Source organism: Ailuropoda melanoleuca, chromosome X, assembly GCF_002007445.2.
Source record: "Ailuropoda melanoleuca isolate Jingjing chromosome X, ASM200744v2, whole genome shotgun sequence".
In the NCBI taxonomy this organism is placed as follows: Eukaryota; Metazoa; Chordata; class Mammalia; order Carnivora; family Ursidae; genus Ailuropoda; species Ailuropoda melanoleuca.
The window spans coordinates 52,535,510-52,557,821 of NC_048238.1; the positions used below are offsets into that span (position 1 = coordinate 52,535,510).

The 22,312-nt window shown below is 56.3% G+C and overlaps 1 protein-coding gene across 3 annotated transcripts; it reads left to right on the forward strand.

Annotated features, from left to right (window-relative positions):
• Positions 1-314: 314 nt before the first annotated feature.
• On the forward strand, positions 315-22,210 carry MED12 (mediator complex subunit 12). 3 transcript variants are annotated; one of them, XM_034648889.1, is made up of 45 exons: positions 318-622; positions 1,145-1,249; positions 1,458-1,649; positions 1,786-1,945; positions 2,499-2,680; positions 2,868-2,978; positions 3,093-3,347; positions 3,697-3,843; positions 4,225-4,324; positions 4,449-4,585; positions 4,811-4,942; positions 5,302-5,428; positions 5,885-6,114; positions 6,484-6,564; positions 6,704-6,874; positions 7,077-7,221; positions 7,388-7,438; positions 7,775-7,893; positions 8,089-8,232; positions 8,710-8,873; positions 9,098-9,229; positions 9,654-9,881; positions 10,057-10,201; positions 10,374-10,494; positions 10,869-10,970; positions 11,072-11,185; positions 11,437-11,612; positions 11,792-11,971; positions 13,232-13,303; positions 13,756-13,889; positions 14,060-14,221; positions 14,704-14,815; positions 14,981-15,070; positions 15,731-15,840; positions 16,017-16,152; positions 16,445-16,606; positions 17,641-18,015; positions 18,247-18,397; positions 18,557-18,762; positions 18,929-19,006; positions 19,096-19,313; positions 20,837-21,053; positions 21,308-21,442; positions 21,651-21,732; positions 21,935-22,210. In XM_034648889.1, exons 1-45 carry the CDS (start codon positions 524-526, stop codon positions 21,976-21,978), a joined length of 6,534 nt encoding a protein of 2,177 aa, XP_034504780.1. In that variant the 5' UTR covers positions 318-523; the 3' UTR covers positions 21,979-22,210. The 3 variants fall into 3 exon arrangements, with proteins under 3 accessions (XP_034504783.1, XP_034504780.1, XP_034504781.1); XM_034648890.1 differs by having other exon boundaries at positions 18,557-18,753; XM_034648892.1 differs by lacking the exons at positions 17,641-18,015; positions 18,247-18,397; positions 18,557-18,762; ... (4 more) ...; positions 21,651-21,732; positions 21,935-22,210 and adding an exon at positions 13,400-13,465 and having other exon boundaries at positions 315-622; positions 11,060-11,185; positions 16,445-17,585.
• Positions 22,211-22,312: the final 102 nt, after the last annotated feature.

The window sequence follows — 22,312 nt, forward strand, 5'->3', positions numbered from 1 at the left end:
TAACAGTACACCCATTTTTCAGATGCAGAAACTCAGAAAGGACGAAGTGGTTTAGGGTAAAAGGCAGAGTTCCTAACCGAGGCAAATACCCTTGAGCACCGATTCCAGGCCAGGAACCGAGCGAGGCACTGGGGAGCCAGTTTCAGCTTAGAGCTCGGCGCCGCCGCTGCCTCCCGCCTCGCGGGGTCGCACCCCGGGCCACACTGGACCGCTCGAGGACGTTTCGCAGATATTTGGGGAGTGAAATCGATCTTCAGCCGCGCGGGCCCAGAGCCTCCGCGGCCGCGAAGCTCCGCCCCACGCCGGGCTGGGCCCCGCCCCCGCTGCAGTCGGTATTGTCCCACGGTTCCCGGCGTCCCTCGGTTCCCCTCGGTAGTTTCCGGCAACGATCGAGAGTTTCTGACGTGCCCCCCGTTGTCTCTCGGCTGCCGTCCTCGCAACCGCCGCCCCCCTTTTCAGTTCCCTCTCCCCCTCCCCCTCCGCCGGCCCCGGCTGGCGCCTCTGGCGCTACGGGCTGGGCAAGATGGCGGCCTTCGGGATCTTGAGCTACGAACACCGGCCCCTGAAGCGGCCGCGGCTGGGCCCTCCCGATGTGTACCCTCAAGATCCCAAACAGAAGGAGGTGCGTTCAAAAATCGGGGCTCTCAAGGGGCCTGAGGCAAGCGATCGGCATTGGAGGAAGCATTGATGGTTTGGGGGGGGGCGGGGCGGTTTGGTGGGAGCCAAAGTCCCAAAAGGGGTAAGAGTAAAGTGGGCTGGTGTGGGAGCGTGGGACCTGGGGGGAGGAGGGTTCCGGGGGGCGACTAGGGAGTGATGTTGGGGCCACGCTGGAGGCTCCCTCCTCCACACACACACACCTCAGAAAGTTGTCTGAGGCAGCTTGGTGAGCTGCGGCTGCTCGCAAGCTTGCGAGGAAGAGTGATGTTGAGCGACCGCTGGGTGATTGGAAATCTTACTGACTGTGGGGGTGAGGGTGGGGTCCAAATGAATATAAGGGCCTAGCTTTAAATAACAATCTGTTCTACTCAGAATCCTCCTCCTACCTCCCCCCCCCGTTGTTCCCTTCTCTTCTCCTGCCCTCCTCTCCCACCACCACCACCCCCAGGGGGAAAAAAAAAGCTAAAATGTCGTTTTCTTGCCTCAGGATGAACTGACGGCCTTGAATGTAAAACAAGGTTTCAATAACCAGCCTGCTGTCTCTGGGGATGAACATGGCAGTGCCAAGAACGTCAACTTCAATCCTGCCAAGGTGAGACAGCCCTGCCAGGCTGAAGGAAAAGGCTGGACGAACCTGAGAAGGAGCAAAGGCCCTGGGTTGGGAAGACCTAAAGAGACGACCTGAATGGCTGAGTTTTCCCTTCATAACCTCATGCTACCACATTGGTATTAGCCCATCAGAGGCATGACCACCTCTCCGCCTCTCCTTCCCATCCTGAGGTGTAGTTTTCTTCCCTCAGATCAGTTCCAACTTCAGCAGCATTATTGCGGAGAAGTTACGTTGTAACACCCTCCCTGACACCGGTCGCAGGAAGCCCCAAGTGAACCAGAAGGACAACTTCTGGCTGGTGACTGCACGATCCCAGAGTGCCATTAATACCTGGTTCACTGACCTGGCTGGCACCAAGCCACTCACGCAACTAGCCAAAAAGGTGAGGTGCTGGTTCCTGGTCTTCAGGCCAAGGTGGGGAGCATGGGTATGAAGTACTCTCCTATCCCCAGATTAAACTACGTGGGTGCCAACTTGTGGGGATGATAGAGGTCTCACTATCTGTGATGTCCGTCCAGGTCCCCATTTTCAGTAAAAAGGAGGAAGTGTTTGGGTACTTAGCCAAATACACAGTGCCTGTGATGCGGGCCGCCTGGCTCATCAAGATGACCTGTGCCTACTATGCAGCAATCAGTGAGACCAAGGTGAAGAAGAGACATGTCATTGACCCCTTCATGGGTGAGTAACTCCTAATACCAGGGGTCCCACCACTGATCGCATCAAGGAGTGATAGAGAGACCCTTGGAATTACTCTCCTTCGTTGTCTGTATTCCTTGCTTCTGCTTATATCTTGCATTCACTCCATTGGTAAACGTTGAGTGTCTTGAGTATCTACTGTGTGCATGTACTGGGCTGTCGAGGGGACTGGTCCCCTATTCCCGCCCTTAGGATGCTTATAGTCTGGTAGGGATGCTAAGGCATATGTACGAATCACATAATTAGAGAAAGTGTGTGTATGCATGAGTATGTGTACGTATGTGTGTATGTGTGTGTCGCAAAAGAGAAGGTGAAAGGTTTTTTGAGACTTCAGTGGACAGAAAGATTACTTTCTTTTGGGGACACCTGGGAAGGCTTTGGGCAGGTGTCTTTGGACCAGAGCCTGAGAAGATGAATAGAATTTAGAAGTATGGTGATTGGGGATATGGGTGTGGGGTGGCGGGGGGAGGGGGAACAGAAGATGTTCTAAGCAGAGGGATGGTGTAAAATAGTCCTTTCCCCACCTTTCCCCTAGAATGGACTCAGATCATCACCAAATACTTATGGGAGCAGCTGCAGAAGATGGCTGAATACTACCGGCCAGGGCCCGCAGGCAGCGGGGGCTGTGGTTCCACGATAGGGCCCTTGCCCCATGATGTAGAGGTGGCAATCCGGCAGTGGGACTACAACGAGAAGCTGGCCATGTTCATGTTTCAGGTAGGAAGAAGGGCATGTCACGTGACGCCTCAGTGGAACCTGGCCTCACGTTCTGCCGGTACGGGACAGAATCTGCCTGCCAGCTTCCCCCAGCTATGGTTCTCTTCCTCCTTTCATTAACTTTATCTGCTTTATCGCTAAGAGTCCCCAGGGAAACTAATATGCTTCCCTCCCCTTGGACCCATAGGATGGAATGCTGGACAGACATGAGTTCCTGACCTGGGTTCTTGAGTGTTTTGAGAAAATCCGCCCTGGAGAGGATGAGCTACTTAAACTGCTGCTGCCCCTGCTGCTTCGAGTAAGGCCTAGGATTTGGGGGGGGGGTTGTCTAGGGAGGATCCGAGGAGGAATAAGATGTGACTGCCATGTCCCTTGGGGAGAACTGGGGGTTTTGATGGGCATGTCTTCACAGTACTCGGGGGAATTCGTTCAGTCTGCGTACCTCTCCCGCCGCCTTGCCTACTTCTGTACCCGGAGACTGGCCTTGCAACTGGATGGCGTGAGCAGTCACTCATCTCACATTATGTCTGCTCAGTCGACAAGCACACTGCCCACCACCCCTGCTCCTCAGCCCCCAACCAGCAGCACACCCTCTACACCCTTTAGTGACCTGCTGATGTGCCCTCAGCACCGGCCTCTGGTTTTTGGCCTCAGCTGTATCCTTCAGGTGGGTACCGGGTGGGCCCAAGGAAGCATTAAGAAGCATCCTGAGAAGACTTGGATGCCTGTCCTGAAGAATAGGGGTGATTCTCAGTGGGAGGTGGGAGCAGGCACTGAGTACTTGGTTGGAGATTGTCGCTTCTCGTTCCTGGGGCATTAGTTCCTTTCCAGGACTAAATAGTAGACCTGGAGCCTTTTAGGAGAGGGGATGAGGGGAGGGGCTCAGAGATGGAGTGGTGCTACGCCAGGGACTGAGAATAACGTTGGCCCAGAAAGCTCAGGCTGGGGTCTTCTAATGGGGTTCTAGAGAGGTAGCCTTGGGAACTGAGCCTGACTTAGCTGTTCCGGTCTGGCAGACCATCCTCCTGTGCTGTCCTAGTGCCCTGGTTTGGCACTACTCGCTGACTGATAGCCGCATTAAGACTGGCTCACCACTCGACCACCTGCCTATTGCCCCCTCCAACCTGCCCATGCCAGAGGGCAACAGTGCCTTTACTCAACAGGTAAGTCCCACCAGGAGCCAGCCTTGTGCCCCTGGATTGAGACAGGAGGCTGAATTGCTCTTTCAGAAATAGTGACTTAGAGGGGCACCTGGGTGGCTCAGTCAGTTAAGCGTCTGCCTTTGGCTCAGGTCATGATCCCACGGTTCCTGGATCAAGCCCTGCGCTGGACTCCCTGCTCAGCAAGGAGTCTGCTTCTCCCTCTCCCTCTCCTCTCCCCCTGCTTCATGCTCTTTCCCTCTCTGTCAAATAAATAAATAAAATCTTAAAAAAAAAAAAGGAGATAGTGACTTCGAGTCTGGTACTGTCCTTTGCGCCTAGGCCCTGGCTTTCTGTAGGCCTTGGTGCATCCTTAATTAAAGCCCTCCTTTTCCCATACTGCAGGTCCGTGCAAAGTTGCGCGAGATTGAGCAGCAGATCAAGGAGCGAGGACAGGCGGTTGAGGTTCGCTGGTCTTTTGATAAGTGCCAGGAAGCTACTGCAGGTGGGTGCCAGAGGACAGAGAGTAAGAAGGATGTTTGAGGGGAGAATGGTAAGGACCTAGCAATCTGAGAGTCGGAATGCATTTGGCCTCTTGTTAAGTCCCCTTTACCGCTTTTCCTCCCGAGGCTTCACCATTGGACGGGTGCTCCATACTTTGGAAGTGTTGGACAGCCATAGTTTTGAGCGCTCTGACTTCAGCAACTCTCTTGACTCCCTTTGTAACCGAATCTTTGGATTGGGCCCTAGCAAGGATGGGCACGAGGTAAGCAAGGAGGGGAACAGATGGAGCCAAAAAAAAAAAAAATCGCAAGAGCAGCAGTACACCTGAGGGGAAGGCATGGTGAGGGTGGACACCAGGGATGTGTGAAGAGACAATCTTCCTGGGCCTGGGATGTTTTAAGATGGGGCCCTAGTCTTGAAGAAATTAGAGCACGGTACTTTTTCCCCAGCCCTACCCTACTCACCCTTGTCTTCCTTTGGTCTCCAGATCTCCTCGGATGATGACGCCGTAGTATCATTACTGTGTGAATGGGCCGTCAGCTGCAAGCGTTCTGGTCGGCATCGTGCTATGGTGGTGGCCAAGCTGCTGGAGAAGAGACAGGCCGAGATTGAGGCCGAGGTCAGGGGGCAGAGATAAGAGAACGCGGTCGGCCAATGGGGCAGGGGCAGCTGGGGTTGGAAACAGATGGAGCTGAGTAGCAGAACCCAAGTTCAAGTTGTGGAGAAGACAGAGGGGTACGGAACCTAAAGGGAAAGTTGAGTACATAAGGCAACAGGAAGAAGGAGTAGATCAATGTTGGAGTTAGGGAAGTAGGCAGGGCTTCAGTTGGGAGGTGGTAAAGAATACGGAGCTCAAAGCGGGGCTGGAAGTGAAGAGCTTGGGGGTGGAGGTGAGACAGGTGGCAGTTCAGGCATATGCATGGAGAGGTGAAGAAGCAGGGCAAAACCGATGCTAGGGTTGCTTCTCTTGTCTTACAGCGTTGTGGAGAATCAGAAGCCGCAGATGAGAAGGGTTCCATTGCCTCTGGCTCCCTTTCTGCTCCCAGTGCTCCCATTTTCCAGGATGTCCTCCTGCAGTTTCTGGACACCCAGGCTCCCATGCTGAGTATGGGCCCCTGCCACCCTCCGCCTACCTCCGCCTACCTCCGCCTAGACTCAGTTACCCGCCACTGTCACTGGGAAGCATAGTGAAGGGCTTTCTGGTGTCTATTTCTGTTTTGGGCTTTATGCAGACTGAGTTTGGGATATAATTCTAGCCTCTGATCACCTTATGGTTGAAGAGAATAAAGGAATCAAGAGAAGAATAAAAACAAGAACTCACGCCGGAAGCATTCTCATGCATAAATAGCAGCAAGGATGCTCTCTTCATTTCCGAGACGGGGTGTGGGGCAGGAGGGGGGGTGAACCAACTGCACTTTGTCCCTCAACGGTTTGGGGGGTCGTTCCTTGTCTCGCCTACCTCGGGTACTCTTAGGAGCACTGTGCCTTTGGTGTGCTTCTCTCCCTGGCTGCCCGTTTCTTGTGCTCTCCTAAGCCCTCCTTTCTCATTCCCTCTGTGCAGCGGACCCCCGAAGTGAGAGTGAGCGAGTGGAGTTCTTTAACCTGGTGCTGCTGTTCTGTGAACTGATTCGACATGATGTTTTCTCCCACAACATGTACACTTGCACCCTCATCTCCCGGGGGGACCTCGCCTTTGGAGCCCCCGGCCCCCGGCCTCCATCTCCTTTTGATGACCCGGCTGATGACTCAGAGCGCAAGGAGGCTGAGGGCAGCAGCAGTAGCAAGCTGGAGGTGAGTGGGCTTTGTCTTGCCCTTGCTACCTTCTTCAGTTGCTCCCATCTTCCTGGCTCCCAGAGTGGTCCGGGTAGCCCTCCCCTAATAAGGAGGGTGGTATTGGCTCGGTGCTTTGGGGCCAGCCCAGTCCTCTCACATCCGTTGTTGGCATTTGCTCCTCACAACGGGGTGAGGTGCTTTGATCCCCCAGTTGGAAGCTGAAAGGTTTGAGACATGAGGTGGGTATGTGACCTGTCAGAGCTCGACTCCCGATACGGTGCTTTTCCTAACACGTCTCCCCCCTCCAACTTTGCCGTGGGCCTTTCTCGGTGGTGTGGAGCAGCTCCCTGGGGCTAAAGCAACTTGGCTTATGTTCTGTGCCCTCAGGACCCAGGGCTCTCGGAGTCCATGGACATTGACCCTAGTTCCAGTGTGCTCTTCGAGGACATGGAGAAGCCTGATTTCTCAGTAAGTTAGATTCTCAGTAAGTTAGGTGTGGAAGAATGCAGCTCCTGAGGGCCTCCTGTTATGCGTCTCTGGGGAATTTCTTTATGCTCCTGACCCCCTTTTCACTCTTTAAATGTTCTGCCTTTTCGCCTTTTCTTAGTTATTCTCCCCTACTATGCCCTGTGAGGGGAAGGGCAGTCCATCCCCTGAGAAACCAGATATGGAGAAGGAAGTGAAGCCCCCACCCAAGGAGAAGATAGAAGGGACCCTTGGGGTTCTTTATGACCAGCCACGGCATGTGCAGTATGCCACACACTTTCCCATCCCCCAGGTACTGTTCCCCGAGCTCCTGGAGACCTCGGTTTTGCGCCGGGGCTTCTGTCCAAGGACTGTGCTAAGGGGTTGGAGCTGTTCTTGCGGGTGTGGTATGCTGGGAAGGGCTTGAGCACTGGGATGCTAAGGGGCACGGAGCATGCTTTGGAGAGGAGGGAGTGAGGCCTGTACCGGAGTCTGACAGTGCTGCTGGGATGCAGGAGGAGTCATGCAGCCATGAGTGCAACCAGCGGTTGGTCGTACTGTTTGGGGTGGGAAAGCAGCGAGATGATGCCCGCCATGCCATCAAGAAAATTACCAAGGATATCCTGAAGGTTCTGAACCGCAAGGGGACAGCGGAAACTGGTGGGTTTGAGGTTCCTGAAACAGATCTCCCCCTAGGAGTGCCCTAGTCAGTGTCCCCTTTCCCAGCACAGGGAACCCCCAGTCATGTCCCCATGTCCTGTCTCTTGGAGTCTCCTGAGAGCTCTAGTCCTTTTGAAACTTCCCCCCTCATTCCCCCCCTCTACAGACCAGCTTGCTCCTATTGTGCCTCTGAATCCTGGAGACCTGACATTCTTAGGTACCTCACAGTAAGCCCCGTACTGCCCGCCCTCCCCCCCTCCCCTCCCTCGACCTAGCACTTCCCTGTATGTATTCCTCTAAGGTCCACGTAGTCTGTGGTCCTCCAAACCTTTGCTTCACTGACCCCTTCCCTTCATCCCTCCCCCACCACATCCTCGACCCTCCCTTCCCTTCCCTTCTCCCTTTCTCCCTCCCACCCTTCCTCCCTGCCTTCCTTCCCCGATCCCTCCCTCCCCCCACCCACCCACAGCCTTCTTTCCATACCCCCATCCCGACCCCCAGTCATCTAGTTCTCATCCCCATCCCAACTGCTCCCTTTCCACTGTCCCCTCAGGTGGGGAGGATGGGCAGAAGCGACGACGCAACCGGCCTGAAGCCTTCCCCACTGCTGAAGATATCTTTGCTAAGTTCCAGCACCTTTCACATTATGACCAGCACCAGGTCACGGCTCAGGTGTGGGCCTAAGTCTTGCCCCCTTCCCAGTGTCCTGCCGGCCTGCCCTGTTTTCCTTTCTTCCTTATCTTTTTTTCTCCCCCCTAGGCAGGCTAAACCTCCCGGTCTCATCCCCTTCCGCCATCCTCCTTTTCTTGCCTCCCTGGTTCTTCCCGCTTCTCTCCACTCCCGTCTCACTCCCACTGCCCTTATCAGGTCTCCCGGAATGTTCTGGAGCAGATCACGAGCTTTGCCCTTGGCATGTCATACCACTTGCCTCTGGTGCAGCATGTGCAGTTCATCTTCGACCTCATGGAATATTCACTCAGCATCAGTGGCCTCATCGACTTTGCCATTCAGGTGGGGAAGTTGGGGAGATGAAGGTGAAGGAAGGCGTTTGTGCTGTATAGGGTCACGAGGTCGAGAGTCGGGGCTCAAGCCTGTGTCCTGGACTACTTGGGATGGGCAAGAAGGCTAGCCCGGTGGGGGCTGGAGGGTCAAGTGGAACATGAGCTTAGAAGGCCGGACTAGAGGCACATGTGCTCCACAGGGAGGCCCAAGAGATAGATGAGAGCTTGGGTACGGACTGTCCTCCCGCTGTGGCGTTCATAGAATTGTATCCTAGAGACGGGTTAGATTGTTAGATCGTCAATGTGGCTTGTGGCGTTAATAGAATAAAGGACTGGCATATGGCAACAGGGCCCTTCTAGACTGAGGCAGCTCCAGCAGGAAGGGGCTCAGGCCTGCCTGGGCAGTGGCCTCGCAGGAAGGGGGGTTATATACAACACGTGGGCCTCGTCTCGTTTCTCACCCCCTCCCCCAAACTTGCTCTGCTAGCTCCTGAACGAACTGAGCGTGGTCGAGGCCGAGCTGCTCCTCAAGTCCTCGGATCTGGTGGGCAGCTACACTACCAGCCTGTGCCTATGTATCGTGGCCGTCCTGCGGCACTACCACGCCTGCCTCATCCTCAACCAGGACCAGATGGCCCAGGTCTTTGAGGGGTAAGCGGGGGCTGTGGAATGACCGGACAGCACAGGACTCCGGTGAAGGCCAGTGGCAGGGGGCCCCCGAAGGACACGGAGGGCTCTCACCGTGGGGAAGTACCTGCCGTTTGGGTGGAGGGGGGAGGCTCGTGCCAAGAGCCGTGAGCCTGTGTTCGGGGACCTCTGTGCCTTGGCCCGTGCGCACCACCAATGACCGGCTTGGCCTTGCCCCCTCATGACAGGCTGTGTGGTGTAGTGAAGCATGGGATGAACCGGTCAGATGGCTCCTCTGCGGAACGCTGTATCCTTGCTTATCTCTATGATCTGTACACCTCCTGTAGCCATTTAAAGAGCAAATTTGGGGAGCTCTTCAGGTAAGAGAGGTGGGAGGTGAGGGTAGAGAGTGGGACCTTGGCCCGTCTCCTTCTCGTTACCGCTCAACTCAGGAGCAGAGCACAGCCCAGGACCCTGCTGTCTCTGCGGGGCCAGCTGGGAACTCTGTCCTTCACATGGTCTTGGTTCCGGAGAGTAGGCCTGCCTCCCTCTCTTCCTTATTATCAGCCTGGCCCCCAGCCCATCTCTATGGGGCCCACACTCCTCCTCCTCCCAGCCTCCAGAGGCCCCCGCACCTTGTTCTCACTGGGTCCCTGTCCCTCCCACTCTGCTTGGTCCCGGCTCCCTTTTGCTTGTCCCAAGGTCCCCGGTGCCTCCCTTTTTTTCTCCTCTCCGCCTTCCAGACCACTCCTCTACCTTGCCAGATCTCCTCCAACACTACCGTGTCCCTTCTCCCCTCTGCAGCGACTTCTGCTCCAAGGTGAAAAACACCATCTACTGCAACGTAGAGCCTTCAGAGTCCAACATGCGCTGGGCGCCCGAGTTCATGATTGACACTCTGGAGAACCCCGCAGCTCACACCTTCACCTACACGGGGCTAGGCAAGAGTCTTAGTGAGAACCCCGCTAACCGCTACAGCTTTGTCTGCAATGCCCTTATGCACGTCTGTGTGGGGCACCATGATCCCGATAGGTATGGGGCGTACTGAGTCGGGAACGGGCACCACGCTCCTGCCTGAGTTTGGGAGGGATGAGATACCCGGGAGGTACGGCAACCTTGGTTATTGCTGGGGTGGAGAAGAAAAGTTAATGAGTCTGAGGTTTTGTGGAACAAGCTTTTTCCTGAGGGCGTTTGTACTTCTCCCCAGGGTGAATGACATCGCAATCCTGTGTGCAGAGCTGACTGGCTACTGCAAGTCCCTGAGTGCGGAATGGCTAGGGGTCCTGAAGGCGTTGTGCTGCTCCTCGAACAATGGCACTTGTGGTTTCAACGACCTTCTCTGCAACGTAGATGTGAGACTTGGGCCTGGGTCCTGCTGCGGCATGGTATGGTTCCCTGGGCCGGGGGCTGGTCCCAGTCGTCGAGGTAGCAGAGGGACGGCCCGGTAGAGTGGAGGCCCACCACTTTGAGTTGGCGGCCTCTCTGCACACTGAGGCGGGGTGTCTTGTCTGCATTTTCCTCCAGGTCAGTGACCTGTCTTTTCACGACTCCCTGGCTACTTTTGTTGCCATCCTCATCGCTCGGCAGTGTCTGCTCCTCGAGGACCTGATTCGCTGCGCTGCCATCCCTTCGCTCCTTAATGCCGGTGAACTGCCAATCCATAACCCCTAGAACTTCAGGACCCCGGGTTTGACTAGACAGTCTGGCCGCACTCTCACTGTTCGGTGTGGGGCTCCCCAGTACCGCCAGAGGCCAGTCCGGTGGTGTGCCTTGGGCTGGGAGTGGCCTCTTTCTGACCTGGCATTGGCCGCCCTGATCGTTCTGTGTTTTGACCCTCCAAGAGACTCCCCTGGCACTGTAAGACAGTTGGCTGCCCTACCTCTCCTCCAGCATTATCTTGTCATTTCTCCTTTTGCCTGACCTCACCTTCCCTTGCAGCCTTTCGCCACCCACAAACCCACATACGGTCTCCTTTTGCCCTGTCCAATTTGCTTTGTTGTGTTTTTTTTTTTTCTTTAGCTTGTAGTGAACAGGACTCTGAGCCTGGGGCCCGGCTTACCTGCCGCATCCTCCTTCACCTTTTCAAGACACCTCAACTCAATCCTTGCCAGTCGGATGGAAGTAAGTGACCCCAATCTGAGCCAGCCAGCAGTAGAAAGTGTGGCTCACCCCCCCACCGCCGTTTCTACTTTTGCTTCCCCTGACTTCAGCTCCCTCCCCAGACAAGCCTACAGTAGGAATCCGTTCCTCCTGTGACCGCCACCTGCTGGCTGCCTCCCAGAACCGCATAGTGGATGGAGCTGTGTTTGCTGTTCTCAAGGCTGTGTTTGTACTTGGTATGGGGGTAGGAAGGGAGTGGTGCCAGAAGTGTGTGTGGGGTGGAGTGTCAGCTAAACTACAAAGGACAGTCTTTCTCCCTCCTGAAGGTGGTCTCTCTGACCTTTGGGGAGGAGAGGAGGGAGGGAAGTATATTTCTGTCCCACAGGGCAGGATTTGGGGAGTTGCTGCCTCTGTGGGTCCGGGCTGGGTCTCTACGCTGTGTTCAGATCTCACTCTGCCCTCCCTATCTCCCGCCCGTGAACCACAGGGGATGCGGAACTGAAGGGTTCGGGCTTCACTGTGACAGGAGGAACAGAAGAACTTCCAGAGGAGGAGGGAGGAGGTGGCAGTGGCGGTCGGAGGCAGGGTGGCCGCAACATCTCTGTGGAGACAGCCAGTCTGGATGTCTATGCCAAGTACGTGCTGCGCAGCATCTGCCAACAGGTCAGTCTCACCTTCCCCCCGCACCTCCTACGTGCCTTTATATAACAGAGCGCTCTTGCCAGCCGTGGCCACGCCACCTTCTTCCTCTACCTCCTGCCGCTCGTCGGCCCCCAGCCCATCCGCCTTACTCCTTACCCCGTCACTGCTTGCCCCAGTGCCCTGATTGTCAGCTTCCTCAGGAATGGGTAGGAGAGCGTTGCCTTAAGTCACTGTGCGAGGACAGCAACGACCTGCAGGACCCGGTGCTGAGTAGCGCGCAGGCGCAGCGCCTCATGCAGCTCATCTGCTACCCGCATCGATTGCTGGACAACGAGGACGGGGAAAACCCCCAGCGGCAGCGCATTAAGCGCATTCTCCAGGTAGGCCAAGGGGACGGGGGTCTTGGAGGAAGTGGGAGGCCCAGGCCCGGGGTGAAACAGTGGGAGCCCTGAGAAAAAAAGAGGGTGGTGGTCAAGGAGGAAGACAGACGGGCAGAAGGTGGTGAGAGAAACAGTTCCGAAGTGGGTTTAGGAGTCAAGCCCACGCGGTCTAGCGCCTAGAGCCAACCGTTGGGTAAGGGCGCAGCTATCAGGAGTGGGACCGGGACCGTAGCTTATCAGTGGGAGGCACAACATCCGGGAAACTGAGTTTGGGGCTTGCTTGTTTGGTGTTTGCTCCTGGCTAAGTAGCGGACGGCGGGGCTCCCGAGTAGCTCCCAGTTATGGAGCGTCTGCTTTGGGCCGAGTATTGTTCTCAGCGCTCCATGTACATCTTCTTGTTTCATCTGTGCAGCCCTGTAAAGTAGGTAGGGATGTCTGTGTTTGACCAACGAGGACTCCAGGGCTCGAAGAGCTTAAGTCATTTGCCCAAGGTCACACAGCTAGTGAGTTTAGAGTCAGCATGGGAACCCAGGCGGGCCCGTATCCTGTGCCTTTGCCACACGGATTCAGACATTAACGTAACTGGAGGGAGGGTGGAGAAGGAAAGCCATTAGGAAGAGCTACAGGAATGAGGTCTCTTCAGCCCAGAGGAGATAACGTCAGGGAGGGATTAACTCACAGTAGGAACCTTCGGGTCCTAAAGGACTTTGAGCAGCTGGTTTAAAACAGGAGAAGCAGGCTTCAACTTTAACATCAAGGATTTAGGGTAAGCATTAAGGAGAACTTCCCCCCTCGAAGGAATGTGAGGCTCTGGAACAGGAGACTGGGGAAAGGAGAAGTTTTCCCGAACCGCTTTTAAAACAGGGTAGATTTCTCAGGGCGCCTGGTTGGCTCAGTCGTTAAGCATCTGCCTTTGGCTCAGGGTGTGATCCCAGCGTTCTGGGATGGAGCCCCACATCAGGCTCCTCCGCTAGGAGCCTGCTTCTTCCTCTCCCACTCCCCCTGCCTGTGTTCCCTCTCTTGCTGGCTGGCTGTCTCTGTCAAATAAATAAATAAAATCTTTAAAAACAAAACAAAAAAACAGGGTAGATTTTTCAACCATTTTGGGTCATGTCGGTGGAGTCTTTCCTGAAGAGAGTGAAATGGGTAGGCATATGTGTTTCAAGGTTGTGAGAGATCAGGAACTGGCTTTGGGGTGGTAGGTGGCTGGGGGCGGGGGACGTGATGATGACGAGCTTGCGGGCGGCGTCTCTACCCCAGAACTTGGACCAGTGGACCATGCGCCAGTCTTCTTTGGAGCTGCAGCTCATGATCAAGCAGACCCCTAACAACGTGAGTGGAGCCCGCCCCCCTCTTTCCCATACTCACTTCCAGCTCCACGCAGCAGAGGGGCAGGCCACCACAGAAGAACCTGCGTCTCACCCTCAGGTCCTTGAGCCGAGAGTTAAGAGAGGATGGGAAGATGGCAAACGCATGGGGCTGATGAATAGGGAGGTGGGTCGGGAGTGTTGGGGCTCTGCGCCGTGGGGGGGTATTGGCTGCGGTAGTGGCGGAGGCTGTTTCTGTGGTCACAATGGTAGGAAGGTGTGCGTGGAGGAGACAGTGGGACATTGGAGAAATAGGGAGGTGCTGGAGGGCACGGCTCCCAGCAGAGTGGTGTCTCTCCCTTCTCGTTGCTCTTCAGATGCTTTTCTCCACCCTCATCTTCTATGTCTCCTACTCTCTGTTTTCCTTCACCCCTAGTTGCCTAGTTAGCACCCCTTGTGCCTTTCATCCCCCCCCAGGAGATGAACTCCCTCTTAGAGAACATCGCCAAGGCCACAATCGAGGTTTTCCAACAGTCAGCGGAGACGGGGTCATCTTCTGGAAGCACTGCCAGCAACATGCCCAGCAGCAGCAAGACCAAGCCAGTGCTCAGGTTGGGTAGAAACCTGTCCGGACCCCTCCCCTTCTGAGTTGTTCTTCTGCTAGTGTAAATGATTTCAGCCTCACGGAGATACTAGGCCTGTCCATCAGGCAAGGAGAGGATGGATTGTTCTACCCTTGCCTGGCTCCTCTGGAACCCTGTGTACTCCATCTGTCCTCCAGCTCTCTAGAGCGCTCTGGTGTGTGGCTGGTGGCCCCCCTCATTGCTAAACTGCCCACCTCAGTCCAGGGGCATGTGTTAAAGGCGGCTGGGGAGGAACTGGAGAAGGGCCAGCACCTGGGTTCCTCTTCCCGCAAAGAACGTGACCGACAAAAGCAGAAGAGGTAAAGTGGCTGTGGGGGCACCAGGATTGAGGGTTAGAAAGGAGAGGAGGCAGGGCCAGGGAAGAAGAAAAGTTGGGACAAGTTGGGACAGAGGGGTGGGGATAAAAAAATCACAGGAAAGTGGAAAATCGGAGGGTAAGAGTGGGCACGGTTGAGCAAGAGGCTAGATCTTTTTTGTTGTTGTTAATTTTATTGATTTATTTGAGAGAGAGAGGGATATCAAGAGAGAGCCCAAGCAGGAGAGGAGAGGGAGAAGCAGGCTCCCCGCTGAGCAGGGATCCCAACACTGGGCTCAGTCCCAGGACCCCGGGATCATGACCTGAGCCAAAGGCCGATGCTTAACCAACTGAGCCACCCAGGCACCCCGAGAGGCTAGATCTTGAGAGAGTAGAGTCTGGGGCTTGGAATAATGAGCTTGGAAGCTTCCTGACTCGCATCCCATGGTCCTCCTCTTCTTCTTTTCCTCTTCTTCCCTTCTCTAGCATGTCCCTGTTGAGCCAGCAGCCATTCTTATCCCTGGTGCTGACGTGTCTGAAAGGGCAGGATGAGCAGCGTGAGGGCCTTCTCACCTCCCTCTACAGCCAGGTGCACCAGGTACAGGCCTCGGGGCCACCGAGCGGGGCCGCAGGGCAGAGACAGGTGCCCCCGAGGCCAGCACGTCCCCAGAACCTCCAGTACTTTCCGATCAGCGCCTTGGGTGTTTGGGGATGGAAATGAGAAGATGCCCCGAGCTGTGTGTTACCCTTTTTTCTGTCTCAGATTGTGAATAACTGGCGTGACGACCAGTACTTAGATGACTGCAAACCAAAGCAGCTCATGCATGAGGCTCTCAAGCTGCGGCTCAACCTGGTGAGAGGGGGCCCGGGGAGAAGAAAGACGTGGGTGGGACTAGAACTGCACCACAGAGAAGCCCTCCTCCCCCTCTCCGGCCGGCCAGGGGCTGGTGGGGAGCCGAGACGGAGGCCTCAATTTCTGCTGGATCTTCAAGTACAGACCCGGCTGTCCTCAAGATGCAGGACCTAGGGGCGCCTGGGTGGCTCAGTGAGTTAAGTGTCTGCCCTCCGGCTCAGGCTGTGATCTCAGGGTCCTGAGATCAAGCCCCACATGGAGCTCTGTGCTCTCTCTCTCGAATAAGTAAATAAAATCTTAAAAAAAAAAAGACACAGGATCTAGAAGTGGTTGAGGGCCTGGATCTTGGCAGAGACCCTGCCGCAGTATCCTAGATTCTGGCTGGGCCCTCGGAGCCCTAGAAACCCACCACGGAACATTGAGTGGAATTCTGGACATCCCTTAGTCCAACTCCGATCAGTTCCTAAGTCAGGAAACCAATGCCCAGAGGCGCCAAGAATTAAGTCATTGGCCTGGAATCATACAGCAGATCATGGGTCCGACTGGCACATGGCCTGAGCTGTGCGAAGTGATGGCCAGGCCGGCCGGGTTCCACTGTAAGCTTTCCCACAGTGCTAGACTTGGCCCCCGAGCCATCTGACTGGGTCGTGGCCCTGGCAGGTGGGCGGCATGTTTGACACGGTACAGCGCAGCACCCAGCAGACCACCGAGTGGGCCGTGCTCCTCCTGGAGATCATTATCAGCGGCACCGTCGACATGCAGTCCAACAAGTAAAGCATCCCCACCCCCTCCTTTCAGTTTTGTACCCAAGAGGAACTCCCTTCCCCCACACCAGGTGCACGGCCCCCTACGGTTGGCGTGGCTCTCCCTGCTCGGGTCCCACGCTGAGGCGTTGTCTGTCCTAGCCTATTTCCTCTCTGGTTTTCTCCTGGGCTTCTCATCACAGCGAGCTCTTCACTACCGTGCTGGACATGCTGAGCGTGCTTATCAATGGAACCCTGGCCGCGGACATGTCCAGCATCTCTCAGGGCAGCATGGAGGAGAACAAACGTGCCTACATGAACCTGGTGAAGAAGCTGCGGGTGAGCAGAGGAGGGAGGGCAGGGCTCAGCAGGGCGAGGGCGGGGGACCGGCCCCATGGCTCCGGCTCGCCTGACCTTGTGCACGCTGCCCGGCCTCAGGGATTTCGTTCAGGCCAGAGCCGCCTGCCCTCCCTGTCCACGTCTGCTTTTCTTTTTTTGTTTGTTATTTGTACATCGAGGCGAGGCTTTACCAAGTTTCATCTTCGTGCCCCGTTCTCTGCTGTGCCCTGAGACTTCCCATTCCTCCTTTGCTGTGTCCTTGAGCCCTTGCCCCATCTTCCTGTGCCCGCAGAAGGAGCTCGGGGAGCGCCAGTCAGACAGTCTGGAAAAAGTTCGCCAGCTGCTGCCACTGCCCAAGCAGACCCGAGATGTCATCACATGTGAGCCACAGGGCTCCCTCATTGACACCAAGGGCAACAAGATTGCAGGCTTTGACTCCATCTTCAAGAAGGAGGCACGTCCCCTTTCTTTCCCTTCCCTGTGGCACCAATCCCCCCACACCCAGCTTTTCCCTGCTTTGGGCAAGAGCTTTCCCTGCATGAACCTTGTGGCTATGACAGGCTCAGTAGGCCAGGGAATCCATGGGGCTCTACTGGTGAGAGCCGTCTCTGGGATGTGGAGCTGATCACTGGACTTTTTTTTACATTTCTGCTCCCCATCTTGGGAGTCTCATTCTTTTTCTTTGGTCTGTCCCTTCGCCTCTGCAGGCCTCCCCCCATCCACACCCAACTTCGAACAGACCACCCATTTCTCAGCACCTTGTCCTCCTCCACCCTGGTCGGTACCCCACCCATCGGTCTGGCCGACTGCTGGATCTCTGTTACCCCTGCATTCCTCTGCCCCAGTGCACCCATCTCTGCGCAGCTTTCTCTGGCCCTTGTCTCTGTCTCTGTTGAGTAACCCGAATCGCTGTAGAGAACGGAGAGGGGGAGGGAAAAGACAAAGCAGAGTCTAAATTCCAGAGTCCAACCCAGTCCTACATACATTGTCTTCACTTCTTTTCCTGGCCCATCTGTCTGTCTTTCCCCCCCATGCCTCCCCCCCCCCCCCCCCCCCCCGNCTCACTTGGCCTTTCTCTGTGTCTCTCCCGCTCCCCTCTTTTGTCTCTCTCTTCCTGTTTTTCTCTGTCTCCCTATTTCTGTCTCTCGCTCTCTGTCTTTGCCTGTCTTCAGGCTCTCCCTGCCTTCCTGTTTCTGTCTGTGTCTTCCTCTGAATGTCCGCGTCTGTGCCCGTCTCTGCTCCCCCGCCCGTCACCCTCGCCCCTCTGAACTCCGTCTGCTCTGTGAGTGTGTATGTGTGTCAATATGCGTGTGTGTTCGTGTCCGTCTGTCTCCCTCTCACCGCCTCCCCGGAACCTACCCGGGGCCTGTTTTTGTTTTTTTTTTTCTTTTATCGTCAGCAGATCCTACCCCCTCTCCTGGAGTCCTCGAGGTCTGTGTTCTGTTTTCCAAATCTCAGCAGCTCACTGTGTCTCGTTTTCTGGAGCAGGGTCTACAGGTTTCCACCAAACAAAAGATCTCTCCCTGGGATCTTTTTGAGGGCTTGAAGCCGTCTGCGCCACTGTCCTGGGGCTGGTTTGGAACGGTCCGGGTGGACCGGCGAGTGGCCCGAGGAGAGGAACAGCAGCGCTTGCTGCTCTATCACACACACCTGCGGCCCCGGCCCCGTGCCTATTACCTGGAGCCGCTGCCACTGCCCCCGGAAGATGAGGAGCCTCCTGCCCCCACCCTGCTAGAGCCCGAGAAAAAGGCTCCAGAGCCCCCCAAAACTGACAAACCTGGGGCCGCTCCACCCAGTACTGAGGAACGCAAGAAGAAGTCCACCAAGGGCAAGAAACGCAGCCAGCCAGCTGCCAAGACAGAGGTTAGCGCTGCCCCCCGCCCCGTTATGCTTCTTCCACAGCCTCCCCCACTCCATGATTCTGTGCAGTTTTTGGTTTCTGGTTTCTGGGGACGGGGGAGGTGGGGGAGAGGTGCCTTCAGAATTACAGAAATGAGCCATATAGGTCTAGCTCCTCTGCACCCCTTGTACCCCAGCTCACCCCACCCCACCGAGCTATGGTCCACTCACCTTCCTCCTCTGCTTTTCACACAGGACTATGGAATGGGCCCAGGAAGGAGCGGCCCCTATGGCGTGACGGTGCCTCCAGACCTCCTGCACCACGCTAACCCCGGTTCCATATCCCATCTTAGCTATAGGCAGGGTTCCATAGGCCTGTACACCCAGAACCAGCCACTACCCGCAGGTGAGAGCCAGCCCCTAGGAATGAGAGTTACCCGAGCGTCCCTCCTGCTGGAGGGACGATGCCACATCTTTTAGGATCTGTGCATGACCTGGACGCGGAGCCAGGGATTGGTGGGGGGGGGCAAGGAGCCTGGAGAGGTCAGCCCACTCCCCTTTCCAGGTGGCCCTCGCGTGGACCCGTACCGCCCCGTGCGGTTACCGATGCAGAAGCTGCCCACCCGACCACCGTACCCTGGGGTGCTGCCCACAACAATGACCGGAGTCATGGGACTAGAACCTAACTCCTACAAGACCCCTGTGTACCGACAGCAGCAGCCCGCGGTGCCGCAAGGACAACGCCTTCGCCAACAGCTCCAGGCAAAGATAGTGAGAGGGGCAGTAGGGAGGGCCGCCAGGGAGAGGGGCTTTGGAGGGTCACGGGACTGAGGAGACACCTGGGATCTTCGCAAGGACTTGCAGAGCGGGAGATGTGAGAACCGAGATGGTAGAAAGCATTTTTCCGAGTTTGAGTTTGTCTCCTTTTTCCCTTCAGCAGAGTCAGGGGATGTTGGGACAGTCGTCTGTCCATCAGATGACTCCCAGCTCTTCCTACGGTTTGCAGACCTCCCAGGTGAGGGCACAAGAGGGTGAGAATGGGGGAAGGGGGCTTGAGGCCAGCTTCCCTGCACAGGCCCTGACCCCCTCTCTCCTCCTCTTTAGGGCTATACTCCTTATGTTTCTCATGTGGGATTGCAGCAACACACAGGCCCCGCAGGTACCATGGTGCCCCCCAGCTACTCCAGCCAGCCTTACCAGAGCACCCACCCTCCTACCAATCCTACTCTTGTAGATCCTACTCGCCACCTGCAACAGCGGCCCAGTGGCTATGTGCACCAGCAGGCCCCAGCCTACGGACATGGGCTCACCTCCACTCAAAGGTACCCAAGGCATCTGGCGGGGGGAGCTGTGAAGACACGTTGGGCTGCGAGGGCGCATCTGGTGCGGGAGAACCCGTGCCAGGAGGTGACGGGACTAGTAAGAACTTTTGGAGATGTGAAGAACGCTTAGCTGGCCACAAAATGCCGGAGCCAGAAGGGACCTTGGTGACCGGTAGCTTTCCGTCCACGTGCATGACATTTCTTCCTGGCCCAGAGAGGGGAAATCACTCCTACAGCTATGATAAGGAGAGATCCGGGGTTCTTAGACGTACTGAGTGGTAAGGAGTCATCCAGGCTGTAGTAGAACACTAGCCACCGAGCCACCCGACCATGCGGAATGCTAGTCTAGCCTAAGTTAAGACCCAGGAACCACGTCTTGAGGCTCTGTAGCTTAGGATGTAGAACACTGGGGAGTGGACCAGAGGAAAGCCCTTTCCTTGGAAGCATCAGTCAGCTGCCCGCTATGTGGCCAACACAATGCTAGGACGGTCTAGGGTGAGGAGAGATTTTAGAAGATACAGAGTCCCTCACCACAGAGAATTTTTCATCCAGCTGGGGAGATGAGACTTACTCAGAACATGACGATGAGGAAAGAGGTATCAGGTGTGCAGTTGTGTGCTGCGAAGTAAATGGGAATTCAGAAAAGGTATGGGATGATGTCATCGTGAGCCTGAGTCATCAGAGGAAGTTTGACAAAGGAGGTGAGGTTTGAATTGGCCTTCAAAGGATAGCTGTAATTTGGACTTGGGGAGTGGAGGACGAGAAAGGGGGGTCCTTTCTCGTTGACATAGCGTCAACGAAGATGTAGGGATCAGAGTAAGGAGGGTGACTGGGGTGGGGGGGGGAAGGAAAGAAGAGCAAGGATAGCATGTAAAATTCACGCTGGGGCAGTAGCAGGAGATAGGCGCGGGATGGGCAGGCTGATATGGGGCTTTGAGCACTCAGTGTGGAGTTGAGACACAGTCCCACAAAGAGCTCTTCTGATCAGGAAAGCCGTATGGTGAGTTGATGTGCTGACAGATGAATATGGGATGCAGGAGTAGGATGCATGGGGAAAGAGACAGAAGACTTGAGACAGAGGGCCCGGCCAGGAGGTAGCCTGTTGCTGTGCCGTATGTGGGAAGGCGTAAGAGTGGGAGAACTCAGTAGTCTTTCAGATTCCGAAATGTTCCCTGGGACCCCCACCACCGATAGTAGAAAGCACCTCAGTGGGTGTTTAGAGAACGCCTCTCCTATGCTAAGACTGACTTTCGTTCTCGTAAAAGAAAAATGGCAAAAACAGGGTTGGAAGATGCCTCACCATGGAGGTTATGAGCCACTAAAACGGGGTGACATTTTTGCCCCTTATTCCCCAACCTAGAAATCTGTCAGAACCCAGAAGGGCCCTTCTGGTTAGTGCCAGGAGGAATGAGTGAAGTGACTTGTCGGGGTTTCCTCCAGGTCAGGGACTCGGGACTTCTCCTCCCCCTCCCCCCCACCCCCCCAGGGCCGTGCCTTGACCGTCGGACCACTGGTCTTTGCAGGTTTTCACACCAGACCCTGCAGCAGGCACCCATGATAGGTTCCATGGCTCCGCTGGGCGCGCAGGGCGTCCAGGCCGGCGTGCGATCGGCGTCCATCCTGCCAGAGCAGCAGCAGCAGCAGCAACAACAGCAACAGCAGCAACAGCAACAGCAGCAGCAGCAGCAGCAGCAGTACCACATCCGGCAGCAGCAGCAGCAGCAGCAGCAGATCCTGCGGGTGAGGCCCCGGGCCTTTCTGTGGGACCCGGAGTCCCAGGAGGGGGTGGTGGGCACCCTTCGGGGTTCTGACTGCCGGCCGTGGAGTGAGGCGGCGCCTACCCCGGGGAGCGCCCCCTGGCGCGCAGTAGGGGCCCTAGAAGGCCCTGCCCTCCTCTCCCCCTGCTGGCTTCCAGGGTGGTCGGTCTGGGGGTGGGGGACTGGCTCGCCTCCCTGGCCGCCCCCACGTCTGACGCTCGGCGCTCTCATTCGCAGCAGCAGCAGCAGCAGCAGCAGCAACAGCAGCAGCAGCAGCAGCAGCAGCAGCAACAGCAACAACAGCAGCAGGCACACCAGCAGCAGCAGCAGCAGGCGGCTCCTCCCCAGCCCCAGCCCCAGTCCCAGCCCCAGGTAGCTGCTGGACCACGGCCCCCGGCGGGGGACGGCTGCCCAGGTTGGGCACACGGCCAGTGAACCGGGTTGGGCACAGTGTTTTGGGGGCGGGGGGGGGAGAGGTGGGAGGCAAGGCAAGGCACAGCACTCTAGAAAGGGCGAGATGAGGATGGAGAAGGAAGCGGAAAGTTCAAGGTCCGTCTTGCACTTCCGGTTTCTGTCTCAGTTCCAGCGCCAGGGGCTTCAGCAGACGCAGCAGCAGCAACAGACAGCAGCTTTGGTCCGGCAGCTCCAACAACAGCTCTCCAGTAAGCCTGCCTTCCTCCCCAGGGAGAGCCCCAGGGCCTGCATGATGGGCCCCCCCACCCCGGGCGGGGAGGAGCTCAGGTGATTGCTTCAGGCCCAGGTTGTGGTGTCCCATCCCTGCCCTTGGTACCTGAATAGCCTTCCTCGTGCATCCCCACCTCCCTGCTCGGTCTCCCAGGCCTGATCATCTCTCCTTTTCCACAGATACCCAGCCACAGCCCAGTACCAACATATTTGGACGCTACTGAACCACCTGGAAGAACCACGCGTGCACTGGATGTGGCCCCACTCTTTCCTCTTAATTCCCGGTCCCCTTCTCGGGCTAGCACCAGTAGTGGTTGGGGCTCTTCCCTCAGGCTCCATTTTTAATAAGTTTTTAGTATTTTTGTTAATGTGAGGCATTGAGCTGTTGGGTTTTGTATATTATTTATATAGAGACCCCAGAGCTGTTGCACCCAATACACAGAGCTTCTTTGCAAAGGGAGTGTGTGAGTTCTGCATGGCTGGCAAGGGCGGGCTCTGGGGAGAGTGCTGGGGGCTGGACCAACCAGTCAGAGCCTTCGTCCTGTTCCTGTTTGTCCT

Coding starts and splice junctions, on each gene's coding strand:
- MED12 (XM_034648889.1), top strand. CDS start 524: ATGGCGGCCTTCGGGATCTTGAGCTACGAACACCGGCCCCTGAAGCGG. Junction 1,250..1,457: donor TCAACTTCAATCCTGCCAAG/GTGAGACAGCCC, acceptor TTCTTCCCTCAG/ATCAGTTCCAACTTCAGCAG. Junction 4,325..4,448: donor GTGCCAGGAAGCTACTGCAG/GTGGGTGCCAGA, acceptor TTTCCTCCCGAG/GCTTCACCATTGGACGGGTG.